Here is a 12801-nt window from a genome sequence, read left to right as displayed (position 1 = left end):
TGTACAGTATTACAACACGATCCATATCGTTGGGCGATGCGTGACCGGCCCCCAATAATACTTGTACCTCTGGTCAGGCGCGGCGGTGACAACTCGGATCTTGGCCCTTGGGGACTCGCTCCGTCGTCCGTCCCAAGGGCTGCACGATGAGAGGTCGCACGACAAGGGGGTGGATACAGCTTGCAAGCACTTACATGATGCCAAGCGCAGTGAAGCTTCGAAGGGGGGGGAAGAGCTGGGGAGCTGGAGACACAGCACTGTTTGTCTCTGTCTCTTGTCTCTGCAGATCCCGTCACTCATCACGCTCGACTCTCAGCCCAGCGCTAATGGCAGACGGAGCAGCACTTTGACCAAGCAAATTAGCATGCCAAGATGTCGGGTGTTGTGGCATTCTCCCCCAAAAGCGTTGTCCCCCCTGGCCTGCCTCTGCGTCAGGCGAGATGATGCCCTCCCTCGGCATCTTTCCATCTGGTGTTTCTGCCAGTTGTTGGCTTGAGGGATTCGTACATGATGTTACTGTAAGGGAGTACCATCTTTATTTCTTTGGTCATGTAATACTGAACTCGCACCGATCAACACGTCATTGCTTGGCCGTGTTAGTGAAACCCGGTTGCGGGTGTTTCTCATCACGTCCGTCCCGGCGTGTCTTCATTTGCCTGACATCCACAACTAACTGCCGCTTTTTCTCTTGGCACCGATAGTACCATCGATGCCACCGACAGACAATGTCCGCACTCGCAGTCTCTCTAGGTATGTATGTATTACTGCTCGTATTTCCCCCCCTCTAATGTCTGTTTTTGCCCGTCTTTTTTTGTCCTTCTCTCTCCTGTGCCAAGGCTGGGCATGGCTTCTAGTTTTGAGTTCCAGACTCTTCCCCAATGAACAAACAGACAGTCAACCCCCGTCATCAGCTTTTTTTTCGCTCTCCCTAGTGGTGGCCCAACCCAGCCCAAGTTTCTTCCCCCAGCATTCAAGTTGAGATAAAAAAAAAAAAATCCAAAAGTAAGCAACGCCGAGACCTGCACCGCTGGATGGCGGTCGGCTTGGCAAAGTCTCGGCACGAAGCCCGCCAACGCCCTTTCACGAATGGGAAACGTTGAAGCTTCCCGTCAGTCGGGCTATTACTTGTCGGCACTCGGGCTCTGTCTGGCTCTGGCTCTGGCTCTGGCTCTGGCTCTGATTTCTGTCAACCTCATGACCCCCCGGGAAAACGGGGGCGCGGGAAGCAAGAGAGTCTCAATCGTGTCGGTGCCCTCGCTCGTGGTGATGGAGGCTGCGAAGCGTCTCCTCGACAGCTAGCCACAAGCACAGCTGAGACGCAAAAAACCTGCGAGTTGCTGCTGCTGCTTGCGACTGAAGGAAGAGTGCAACTATTTTCGCTGCCGAGAACAAACGAAACCTCCGTCTTGCCGTGTACCGCCCCGTCTCTTGGCAGCCCTTGATCGAAACCCACGGCTTCGCGTTCTTCTGGCAGCTCATCAGCCTCGAGTCAGAAAATTGCAAGCAAGCAGGCGAGCACCAGGTGCTACAGAGGCCCGTCTCTGCTCGTCTGCCCCTGTACGCCTGCGCAGCCCTTGTCCTGTCCACTTGCCGGCGCCCTTTCTGCTTGTTCGAAAGCATCCAAGATACCCATCTTCCCTCGGCTCTTCACGGTGCTATACCGCGTCTCTATCTACCCTCCCATTCCCGTCCAGAAGCAAGCCTCAACGCCCTCGAGGTCAAGATCAGGGCCAAGGTCAATACGAGATTTGAGCAATCGTGCATGCAGCAGGCCCGGGATCATCACATACATACTTGCACGGCAAACGATCGGTCGACGGCCAATTATCATCAATCTCGCGCTGCCGGCCGAGTGCTGACAGCTGCACCGTCTCTGCTTGCTGTCGATCGCACCACCCTCCCCGATCCCATCGCGGTGGAGCATACGGTAGTAGATACTTACCTAGATAGTGTCTCTCGGGAGGCACCACGACCATGTCTCTCACGACGTCAGACTCCCCGTTGACCTCGAGCTTTACTACCGCGTCTATTCCGGTCCTTGTTCCGGCTGCGTCGCCGACTGCTATTCCTACTGCTGTATCAACCACCCAGGCAACCACATTCGCCACGGTCACGACCAATGGCGACTCCCACATCACAGCAAACCCTTATCCGCCCATGACGACGCATTGGAGCCGGCCCTTGAGCTGCACATGGACATACGTCTACGACAGCAACCTGCCGGCGGGGGTCTCGGAGCCGATTGCGTATCTGGATCTGGAACCCCTTCCCGGAGCCTCGACCCTGTCGTGTTATCCCGATGGCATGTTCTACGACGGACGCACCGGCGTCTTCAGCCCTGCCACGTGCCCCCATGGATGGACGACGGTGTCTCTCGCGGTCAACACGGACCAGAGCGTGGAGGAGGCAACCACCACGGCTCTGTGCTGCTCGTCGTACGTTTGGACGGGCCTCTTTGTATCCTACAAAAAATGATAGATGCTAACACTCAGTTCACAGCGAATATTCTTATGCAGGCGGACATTGCAAGCGCCAGGTTCCTACGGTGCTGGCGGTCCCCATCATCTACAACCACACTGCCGCCACCTACGACGTCTTGACCAACTCGACCACGACGCTCTACAGCGCCACCATTGCCGTCAACACCATCCGTGCGCTCTTCAGGGAGCAGGACAAGCCGATGCTGGGCCTCACAAACGAGGATGACATTGACGACGAACCGGAGGACGACCGCGGCCTATCGCTGGGCGCCAAGATCGGAATCGGCGTTGGTGTCGCCCTCTTCGGCCTGTTCGCCCTTGGAGCGGGCATCTTTCTCTACTTGTGGGGGCGAGAGCGCAGGAAGAAGCGTCGCACAGGTCAGACGTCGCACGAGCTTGGTGTCGTGCAGCGAACACAGGGGCAAATGTACGGCACCAGCTCGCCGCTGGGCTCCCATCCGCGAGCTCGGGCACGCGATGCCGAGCCGCCGCCAGCTTACGACTTTACGCCCGAAACCAATAGCATCGCAGATGATGATGATGATGACGCTGCTGGCGTGCACGCGTCCGTGGCTCGAGACGGCGAGATTCAGGTCCTGATGGCCCAGAAGGCGGCGATCCAGCGGCGTATCGAGGAGTTGGAGAGGGCGTCGGGAGACGAGAGTCGAGATGAGCCTCGCGAGAGGTGATGCTCTTGCTGTTTGATTGTGATTTATGGTTTATGTTTTCTTGATCTGTCCTAGAAAAGGACCAACCTATGATACCACTTTGCGCACAAAAAAAGAAGAAAGCAGGGCGGACGAGTTATCTCTGGAAGCTATAGTCGAGTCTACGATATCCTTGGTGTGAGGTGATACGAGGGAATGACGTTGGCTCAACTTGATCGCTTTTAAGCCTGGAACTGAACTGGTAACTGTTTCAAGAGGAGGCAGAAGGGAGCGTGCCTTGAAAGTATTGACAGTGTGGTGGAAGGACTCCAGTTTGGGAGTAATACCTAGGTATTAGAGCATATAGGCGTCTGGGCAGCCAACAAGTGTTTCAATCTTGAGCTTCGTGGTGTACCATTGCGGGTTCGAGCTAATACCGCTAATGCCCTCTCATCAACAGCAGAAACAACATGCCATCTATGGAAATATCATGACCAGACAGACGTCTGAATCCTCATCGCCTCTCAACTACTAGCGCCCGTAACTCACTGCATGTGCCGCCCCCCCAGACGGGTCCAATGGCGATCTGACTAAACGTGCATGCCTGAAGCCTCCATACCTTATCCATGCTCGTCGAGCTCGTAGGCATCCAGCCTTTCGCCTTAGCGGTTCCATCTGTTCGGTACTGGCAGACATGGGTTCACATTGATGTATCTAATAGTCCGTTGCATGCTACTACTACAACTATAAAATGTGTTCATGATCGCTATCATACCTAAACTGTCATCATTATAACTACCTCCTATCTCCTGTCTACTTGATGAACAAAAATTGATGATACTACCTATTCACGGCCATTCCCCTAAGAAGAGCCCACATGTTTAAAAAAGCATTCGTATCGGGCCGCTGTGGATAGCTTCGGAAATGGTAGAGAAAAACACGACCCCACCATATATCCTCTCAATCCCGTCTGCGTCCAAGATATGTCGTTACCTAGAGCTAGGCAGTAGCAATATGCCCTTGAAAATTCAGGTGCCTAAGGTACAGTCGGACTGAATCTGGCAATCTGTAAGCAAATGCACGATCCGTCACTAAGGTACCTACCGAATAGAGCTCTACCTTAGGTTTCCATAGGTATTCGGGAACAGCATGGCGCTCACCAACAGGCGCTTCTGCAGCAGAGAGCAGCAGCCACTTACACCATGAAGCTTCTTCAAAGTCCAATCCCGTATCGAGCCTCTTGCATCCCATGCGCTATTTTAGCGGCTGTTATCCGCGCCATCACAGCCCAACGATAGACAGCCTGGACCTCGCCTGCCAGCAGCAAGCAGTGGCACATGCAAGTACCTCCTGTCTAGGTAGCGAGCTCAACAGCTCTGCAGGGAGAGGAGGAGGGGGAAAAGAGAGAACAAAGTCCCCTGGCAGCTCGATTGATGATCCAACGTTCCAGAACCGGGACCCCACCAAAGTCGAAAATCCCACCCGAGCGAGCTTTATAAAATCTCCACCAAGCCGAACCATCACCAGATCTTCCCTCTGCCCAAAAGTGCGACAACTTCTTCCAGGAACTTTTTCTTATTTATTTACTCTCTCACTCTATACAGCTTTACTCCTCCATTATATTGCCAAAGAACATTTCCCAGAATGAGAGGCGAGGTCAGTGTTCCCCTTTCTTCCCGCGCGAGCGATTCTCTAGGTTTCGCACTTCTTCCATCTGGTGCGATGATATCATTCCACTTTTTGCGACATGGCGATGCGTCACTCCCGACAGAGCCGTTTTTCGCAGCCTCTGCGCCCATCTCGACGATGCGATTTTCTCACAGGAGAGCGTCGCTAACATGAGCCTCACATAGATTCTGCATCTGCACGTCGGCCAGGCCGGTGTTCAGCTCGGCAACGCAGCTTGGGAGCTGTTCGTGAGCCCCTCCACCATTGCTTGCGCGCGCGCAAGGCCGATTCAGAAGCCGCCCCATGTTTGCTAACTCTCTCTCTCTCTCTCTCTTCTTTTCGCACAGCTACTGTCTCGAGCACGGCATCGGCCGCGACGGTCGCATCAGCGCGGACGTCCAGGACCGCGATGATCTGGGCTCTCCCGACACCTTCTTCACCGAGACCAGCAACGGCAAGCACGTGCCGCGGGCCATCTTCGTCGACCTCGACCCGTCCCCCATCGACGAGATCCGGGCGGGCGACTACCGCCAGCTGTTCCATCCGGAACTGCTCATCAGCGGCAAGGAGGATGCGGCCAACAACTATGCGCGCGGGCACTACACCGTCGGCAAGGAGATGATTGACACCGTCATGGACAAGATCCGCCGTGTCACAGGTGAGTTTTTTTTTCTGCGCTGGCGAGACCAGGACGATGCCTTGTTTGACGTGAAGTGGTGGCCTGACTTGTCATCGCTGTACCCAGACAACTGTCACTCCCTCCAGGGGTTTCTCATGTTCCACTCCTTTGGCGGCGGCACTGGCTCCGGCTTTGGTGCGCTGATGCTTGAGCGTCTGGCCACCGAGTACGGCAAGAAGACGAAGCTCGAGTTTGCCGTCTACCCAGCTCCTCGCACGTCCTCGGCCGTCGTCGAGCCTTACAATGCAGTCCTCTCGACCCACAGCACCATCGAGCACTCGGACTGCACCTTCTTGGTGGACAACGAGGCAGTCTATGACATTTGCAAGCGGAATCTCGACATCTCTCGGCCGTCCTTCGATCACCTCAACCGCCTCATTGCCCAAGTGGTCAGCTCCATCACGTCGTCTCTGCGATTCGACGGCGCGCTCAACGTCGACCTGAACGAGTTCCAGACCAACCTGGTTCCTTTCCCGCGCATCCACTACCCCCTGATCAGCTACGCCCCGGTTGTTTCCACAAAGAAGGCCTCCCACGAAAGCTTCAAGGTTCAGGAGCTGACACTTCAGTGTAAGCACTCAAAGATCCCCAAATACCCATCTTGTGTGTATCTCCCCCCCGGGGTACTGACTCTGTAACCAAGGCTTTGAACCCAACAACCAGATGGTCGTCTGCGACCCCCGCAACGGCAAGTACATGGCCGTGGTCCTGCTGTATCGCGGCGACGTCGTGACTCGTGACTGCACAGTCGCCGTCGCCCACGTCAAGGCCAAGGCAACCTTCAACATGGTCGACTGGTGCCCCACGGGCTTCAAGCTCGGCATCACCTACCAGAAGCCCACGGCCGTCCCCGTCGACGCTCAGGAGGGCGGCCTCGCCGCCGTCAAGCGCTCCGTGTCCATGCTCTCCAACACGACCGCCATCGCCGAAGCCTGGTCGCGGCTGGACTATAAGTTTGACCTCATGCACAACAAGCGCGCATTTGTCCACTGGTACGTCGGCGAGGGCATGGAGGAGGGCGAGTTCTCGGAGGCGCGAGAGGATCTGGCTGCTCTGGAGAGGGATTACGCGGAGGTTGCTGCCGACTCTTTCGAGCCTGACGAGACTGCCGAGTATTAAAAGTACCGCGCGCTTGACAAGAAATGTGATTCGGCCGACGACGACTTGACGCTGAAACGAAATGGAGACGAAACGAGGACTTGTTGTGATATAACGGAAAGGTTTTGGCCTTGAGTTTTTCTCTGACATCGGTGTGGTCGTATTGGAGTCTAGACTGTTCCATTCCCTCCTTCGCCATTCGCGCCCCTTTCCCCTTGTTTTCATCTGTCTGTTTATTTTCCCTTTCTTTTTGCCTTTCTTGCTGGATATGGATGTTTGGAGCAAGCATGCACAGAAAAAAACACCACGTTGATACCTCTAATACCACCAAAGTTGATATCTCTTTCGTTGTACATACCTAATATGAATGATCCTTTTCCCCCCCTACCCAGTCTATCATCATTTGATTTACCTTTTGTTGTTACCTGTCGTCATCTAATACTGAGGAGCCGTTTGATTTAAGCTCTCTTTTCGTTCGTGTTTCAAAACCATGCATGTACTGCTTACCACCGGGCATTCAGTCATTGGGCGGCAGGGCGAGTTTTCCGCCTCCAAATGACGTGGCAGCCTTGTGGCAATACTGACTGACCTGCCAGCTCACGTCTCAAACATGTAGCAATTTCATATAGGGATGTTCGACTCTTATTCTCAAATTCTTTGATCCCAAAATGTGCACGGAGATGGAAAGGACTCAAACTGCTAACTGCTGTCTTCAGCATTCACATAGGTACCTTACATACTATTACCTAGGTAGTAGTAGGTAAAGCGCTGGCGGTAGGAATACCCTGGAGTTCCTCCTAATATTTAAACACATCAAGTAACCTTTATGTTCATCATCTATTCGGCAAACGCCATTCATCTCCATCTCTATTGTTCTACTATCTGTATCAGGTATAAAAAAGCAGCATGTCTCTGACAACTGACAAGCCAATGAGGTAATCCCAAAGAGGAGGCTCATCTTCAAAGGGGGTAGGAGAGGGGAAGGCAAAGCGACAAAAAGAAAAAGGAACCTTCAACATGTACATTTACTTGCCCCCTCCAAACCAAGAACCAAAGAAGAAAAGGCCCGCCTGCCCTGTCTCGTGTGATGAGGTAAGCCAACTCGCCCTTCCACAGAAACCCACGCCTACTAGGTAGCAAAAGGATTATACCAACAAGTTGCTGCCTCTTTGCTCCCCGTACCAAGCCCAGCAAAAGCCGTGCAGGGGGAGATCAAACCCGGACACAACTCACTCACTTAACTCAGTCGCTCGCTCGCTCGCTCATCCGGTTGCCAAACATCGGATACAACAGCCGGGTTCTTCAGGCTTTATTTCTGTCTCTCTCTCTCTCTCTCTTTGCCTTTCTCCGTCATCGTTCACTGATTTGGTATATCTCTATTTTCACTTCATCCTCATTAACCTTTATTTTTGCTTTGGCTCTATTATTTTTCCCACTTTCATTTCTTCTTCCACGCCGCCGCCCTCTTAGCGCTCCGGTTCTGCGGCCTGCCCGCCTTCTTCTTGTGTTTCTTGCCGATTTTGAGGTCCTTGGGAAGCCCGTCCCTGGACGAGGCTCGCCGCCCCTCAAAAATGATACGCTCCGGGCTCTTGATGATGCCGTTGGCCGCCGCCTCACCCTGACCCTCACCCTCACTGTCCTTTGCGGTGGCCGCTGGGAACGACCTCTTGCCGCCGTGACGCTGCTTCGCGGCCGCGGACCGGCCCAGCAGCTTGCGGGCTCGCCCGGCAGCCGCCTGCTGCTCTGGCGTCGCCTTGGGCTTGTACTTTGTGCTGCGGCTAGCGCCGTCGGCGACATCTGCCTTGGACCTGGCCCGCTCGACTGCCTGGGCCGTCTTGCGCGGATCCTTTGCCCTCGTTACACGCAGCGGACGGGGAAGCATGGGGGGAAACTTTTTCCCGTTGAGCAGGAGAGCGGCCTCGACATCATTGGCGTCCTGTGGAGGGCTCAGTCAGCAAACCAGATTGAAAACGAAACAAGATGAGCGCAAGGCTTTGAAGAGGCAAACATCTCTGTAAAACGAGATGCGAGGGCCTTTCTGCCTGGCGAGGTGGGCAACTTACATAAAACTGCACATATGCGAAGCCCTTGCCTACTCGGGTCTTGGAGTCGCGAACAACACGGACGTTCTCAACCTTGCCTTGGGTGCCGAAGGTGCGCCAGAGGCCTTCTTCGATGTCGGAAGGCACCTTGTTGCGCTTCTTTTCAACAGTCTCTCCACCAGCCTTTTGACTGATCACGGTTTCGTCGTCCACGAAGCCAAGGTTTCCGACAAAGACGCAGGCACGGTGGTTCATCGGGCTTGGGTGTGCCACGCTGTCCACCCGAATGTGGCGACCCAGGACTTCCGTTCCATTGAGCTCCGCAACCACCTTTCGGACGGCGGCAGGGGTGGAAAAGACTGCGTATGCGTTTGTGGACTTGGTCGTGGCGTCCATCAAGGATTTTGTGATGTAGGCTGCTCGCTTGGGCATGGAGCCCGTGGAGAAAGCAACGGAACGGAAACGCAGGGACTCGATCTTCTCTGGCGGCGAGGCGTCCTTGTCGAGGACGGACGCGAGATGCTTCATGAGCTCTTTCTTGGCTGACTTGGATGAGATGGCCTCCGTGGCAACGTTACCCAGGAACACGGTTCGCGCGGCCTTTTCCATCTCGGACTGCTTGCTCTCTTGCGTGAGAGACTCGTGCACGGGCTGCTCGTCATCGCTGTCCTTGTCGGCATCCTCCTCTTGTCCTTTCAGGCGCTTGCCAGACGGCTCGGGCTCATCGTCATCCGCAAGCTTGGCGAGGTATTTCTCTTCCAGATCGTCGTTGTCGTGCTTTCTCTTGCGTTTCCTGTCCCGCTTGCTCTTGGCCTGCTCTTCTGTGGCGGTCGCCTCCAATGTTACCGACATGGCATCTTCGTCGCCGCTGCCGTCCTTGCTTTCAGCACCCTCTTGCTCTTCAGCGGCGTTGTCGTCTGATCCTTCTTCTTGCTCGGCATCGTCGTCGTCGTCGTCATCGCCATAGTCCAGCTCCTCGCTGATCTCGGACAGCACCTCATCGTCGCCCTCGTCGTCGTCATCGTCTTCATCTTCTTTGCTTGATTTGCCGGAGCTGGCGCTCTTCTTTGTCGGCGGCGCTCCCAGCCGGGGTTTTGAGGGAGCCGTTACAGGTCCAGCCTGCCCAGCATGTTAGCATTCATCTTTAGCAAACGTACGGCACCCGAGAAGAGGTACTGACACTGGATGCGAACAGAGCGTCGAGCGTGGGGTCGATGGCCTTGGGCGCCACGGCCAGCACATTCTTTCTGAACGCGAGAAGACAAGTCAGCAAGATCGATCAACACCATCAATGACAGAAGAGCTCACGTTTTGGCCATCTCGGCGTCGCTGCAGCAGGAATCGGCTTTGGACAAGAAACCTGGAAATCAGAAAAATTGCCGGCTCTGCACTGCGGCCTCGCCTGGAATGCGCCAAAGCAACTGGAAAAGTTCACAGCAAGCTCTAAAAAATTTGGGTCCCGCCGCCGGACTTTCAGCGGCAGCGCGCGCCATTGGCTGTGGCCGGCCGCACGACCCGCAGATGACCGCGTTTCTGCCACGCCAGACTCACCGCCCGGGCGCTGCTCCAGGGCCTGGCTCGCCTGTTCGGGGCTTGTGCAGGCGGCGGGTGCAGCGCTGTGGTTGAGTGCTAGCAGTGCGAGAGCGCTGGAGCACTTGGTCACAGCCGACCATGCGCGAACCGGCCTGCCTCCATCTCTTCTCTCCAGTCCTCTCCCCTCCCAGCCCGTTCCCGGCCCTTCTGCACACGAACCCCGAACACAGGCGTCACGCAAGCACCGACGGACCGCAGACTCAAGAGACTACACACACAGAGGCACTCGCCAGCCAGTGCCTCAGCTTCAGCAGGGCCAGCGAGCTCCCCAAGCACGTCGCCGCTGCCCGTCTCCGGCCTCTGCACTTTTGCTTTGCCGGCAACCGATCCCACCTCAGCGCCCGCGCAGACGCTTCCCACGACCGTCGACCGACGCAACAGCTGAGGCTGCCCTCGGCCTCCCTCCCGCCGCCGACTCGCACCAGCAAGCTGCCAGACGGCCTCGCTCTGCGCTATCGGCGACGCAATGGCAGCGACGGCCTCGGCGTCGGCTGCTTTGCCCCCCGTGGCTGCCACGGGCGGCGATCTCGAAGACAGCAACATCTCCAGCCCGCTCAGCGAGGTCGACGACAAGGACGCCAACGACGAGGAGATTGAACACATGCACCTGGACAGAGACCACCTGAGCGCTGGTCCAGACGAGGCTGCCGGCACCGACAACGCCGGCTCAGACTCTGACAGCGCCCTCTCCGACGCAGCGTCTGACGTCAACTCTGAGGCCAACGACACCGAGGCCGAGACGCTGAGGCTCTACGACACGCCGCAGACGCAGAGACACCACGACGTCGGCATTGGGCGGTTCAATGACAGAGAGCCCTTTGAGCACACGCCGAGCAAGCTCCGCCGGCCGCTGGTCAATGGCGACGGTGACTCCGTCTCCGGCGACGACAGCCACGCCGACGATGATGGAGACGCCGACGACGACGACGATGGCGAAGAGGACGACGTCGATGAGAACGAGTCGCCGACGAAGCCCATAACAGTTACCCCGAAAGAAGAGAAAAGCTCTCGCGGCGACTCGCACGAGAGGAAGCGGAAGCGATCTGCCGCCGCCGAGCATCAGTCGGACCTGGAGCAGCCGGCTAGAAAGCGGACGGGCTCAATATCGGCCGCCGATGCAGACGGCGACGATCATCTCGCGGCTGCTGAAGACGATGCGACACCGGCGGCTCTTCCTGTCCGCGCCGTCGGGCCTGCTGCGGACGACGACGAGGCGTCCGCCACGAACCAAGACACGCCCGCGGAGGACGAAGCCCCCGAGGTGCCTAGGAAGACCAAGCGCGGCGGCTCCAAGCGGAAGACGGTCGTTTCGGACGATGCCGAGAGCGAGGCTCCCGCGGAAGCCCGTGACGAACAGCAAGACCCCGCGCTGGAGGAGGAGCCCGAGCCCGACCACGCCGAGGAAGAGGAGGCTGAGCCCGAAGCTGATGAGGAAACTGACGCTGCGGCCAGGAACCTCGAAGAAGGTAAGCTCTTCACCCTCCCGAGCTATGCCAGGTGTGTACCACGTACATTTGCTGACACGGAAACCCCTCAGTGGAAAGGAAGCAGGCTGCCTATCGAGACTGGACTCAAATTGAGGAGATGTTTGGTATTTTCAGGGATCGGTAAGCCTCGGAATTCCTCCCCAGCCTCGGCCATGAGGGCCAAGTGCTCACACCTTTCGATTAGGCTCTACAAGGATCGGCTACAGAGGCTCGAGGAAGAAGAGCAGTCGCTACATGCTCCAGAGCCTACGCATCCCGAGTACCTCAACATGAAGCAGTGCCTCGATGATCGACTGGAGCAGAAGCTGCGAGCCATCAATACCGAGCACGACTATCGACTCAAGGCCCTCGAGCGGCGCGCCGTGGCCCAGAGAGCGCAGATCTGGAGCCAATACTTTCAGGCTGTCCGAGAGAAGCGCGAGCATGCTCTGGAGGCCCTGAACAGGCAGTGGTACGATGTGCAGAGCGCTCGGCGGAGCGCGCACAGCCTGCCAGACTACGGCCTGCTGTTCCCCAAAGATCCCGCGCAGCGCATCAGGAATGCCATTGCCTACAACACCGAGGTGTCGACCCTCGCCGGCCTGGCCAAATACGAAGGCTTCCCAGCCGGGCCCGAGTTGCAGGGGGCATCTACGTCTGAGCTTGAAGCTGACTTGGCCGCCATGGAAGTGAGTGCACCCAATTTCCTAGACTACAATATACCCCGATTACTGACCTTGCCATTAGCGAACCCGACGCCTGCGGCAGAAGCCCTCGATCAGCCACATCCGAGAGGAGTATCAGCCGCCGCACCTGACCCGTCTTGATCCGGCGGGAGAGCAATTCGTCAAGAACACACCTTGGGCGAACCCGAACCACTCGGCCCACAAGCTCTACCAGCACCATGCGGCTGCTGTGGAAGTGCGCCCTGAGCCCGCTGCCGCCGCCGGCCGGCCGCCGCAGAATGCGATCCCACATGCTGCTGATCTCAAGGCGGCCCTCGATGGCCCAGGTGCCGTTCGATCGCCCGCTCACTCGGCACGGCTATCTGAGTCTCCTGAAATCACGCGCAACCTCTTGAACCCGTCTTCTCATCAGATGAAACGGATGAGCAGCATCTCGGGACTC

General features: G+C 56.7%; 4 protein-coding genes across 4 annotated transcripts; 3 read left to right on the top strand and 1 right to left on the bottom strand.

Moving 5' to 3' along the window:
* The first annotated feature begins 2148 nt into the window (after positions 1-2148).
* Positions 2149-3191, top strand: TRIREDRAFT_46266 (uncharacterized protein). The gene is made up of 2 exons (XM_006963063.1): positions 2149-2435; positions 2500-3191. Exons 1-2 carry the CDS (start codon positions 2158-2160, stop codon positions 3167-3169), a joined length of 948 nt encoding a protein of 315 aa, XP_006963125.1. The 5' UTR covers positions 2149-2157; the 3' UTR covers positions 3170-3191.
* Positions 3192-4651: 1460 nt separating this feature from the next.
* TRIREDRAFT_120830 (tubulin alpha chain 1) lies at positions 4652-6908 on the top strand. Its single transcript, XM_006963435.1, has 5 exons — positions 4652-4783; positions 4981-5039; positions 5143-5453; positions 5541-6044; positions 6118-6908. Exons 1-5 carry the CDS (start codon positions 4772-4774, stop codon positions 6591-6593), a joined length of 1362 nt encoding a protein of 453 aa, XP_006963497.1. The 5' UTR covers positions 4652-4771; the 3' UTR covers positions 6594-6908.
* Positions 6909-8010: 1102 nt separating this feature from the next.
* Positions 8011-9933, bottom strand: TRIREDRAFT_3001 (uncharacterized protein; the record flags this gene model as incomplete). The annotated part of the gene is made up of 4 exons (XM_006962997.1): positions 8011-8508; positions 8636-9733; positions 9795-9861; positions 9923-9933. The coding sequence occupies 4 exons, from the start codon at positions 9931-9933 to the stop codon at positions 8011-8013; spliced, it is 1674 nt and encodes a 557-aa protein (XP_006963059.1).
* Positions 9934-10673: 740 nt separating this feature from the next.
* TRIREDRAFT_76125 (uncharacterized protein) lies at positions 10674-12500 on the top strand (the record flags this gene model as incomplete). The annotated part of the gene is made up of 3 exons (XM_006963434.1): positions 10674-11673; positions 11745-11814; positions 11879-12500. 3 exons carry the CDS (start codon positions 10674-10676, stop codon positions 12498-12500), a joined length of 1692 nt encoding a protein of 563 aa, XP_006963496.1.
* Between the last annotated feature and the right edge of the window lie 301 nt (positions 12501-12801).

The sequence above is a fragment of the Trichoderma reesei genome, assembly GCF_000167675.1.
Source record: "Trichoderma reesei QM6a unplaced genomic scaffold TRIREscaffold_4, whole genome shotgun sequence".
Lineage (NCBI taxonomy): Eukaryota > Fungi > Ascomycota > Sordariomycetes > Hypocreales > Hypocreaceae > Trichoderma > Trichoderma reesei.
This window is presented reverse-complemented; position numbering and strand designations above follow the sequence as displayed.

Coding starts and splice junctions, on each gene's coding strand:
- TRIREDRAFT_46266 (XM_006963063.1), top strand. CDS start 2,158: ATGACGACGCATTGGAGCCGGCCCTTGAGCTGCACATGGACATACGTC. Junction 2,436..2,499: donor ACGGCTCTGTGCTGCTCGTC/GTACGTTTGGAC, acceptor CTCAGTTCACAG/CGAATATTCTTATGCAGGCG.
- TRIREDRAFT_120830 (XM_006963435.1), top strand. Junction 5,040..5,142: donor GGCAACGCAGCTTGGGAGCT/GTTCGTGAGCCC, acceptor CTTTTCGCACAG/CTACTGTCTCGAGCACGGCA. Junction 5,454..5,540: donor CAAGATCCGCCGTGTCACAG/GTGAGTTTTTTT, acceptor CGCTGTACCCAG/ACAACTGTCACTCCCTCCAG.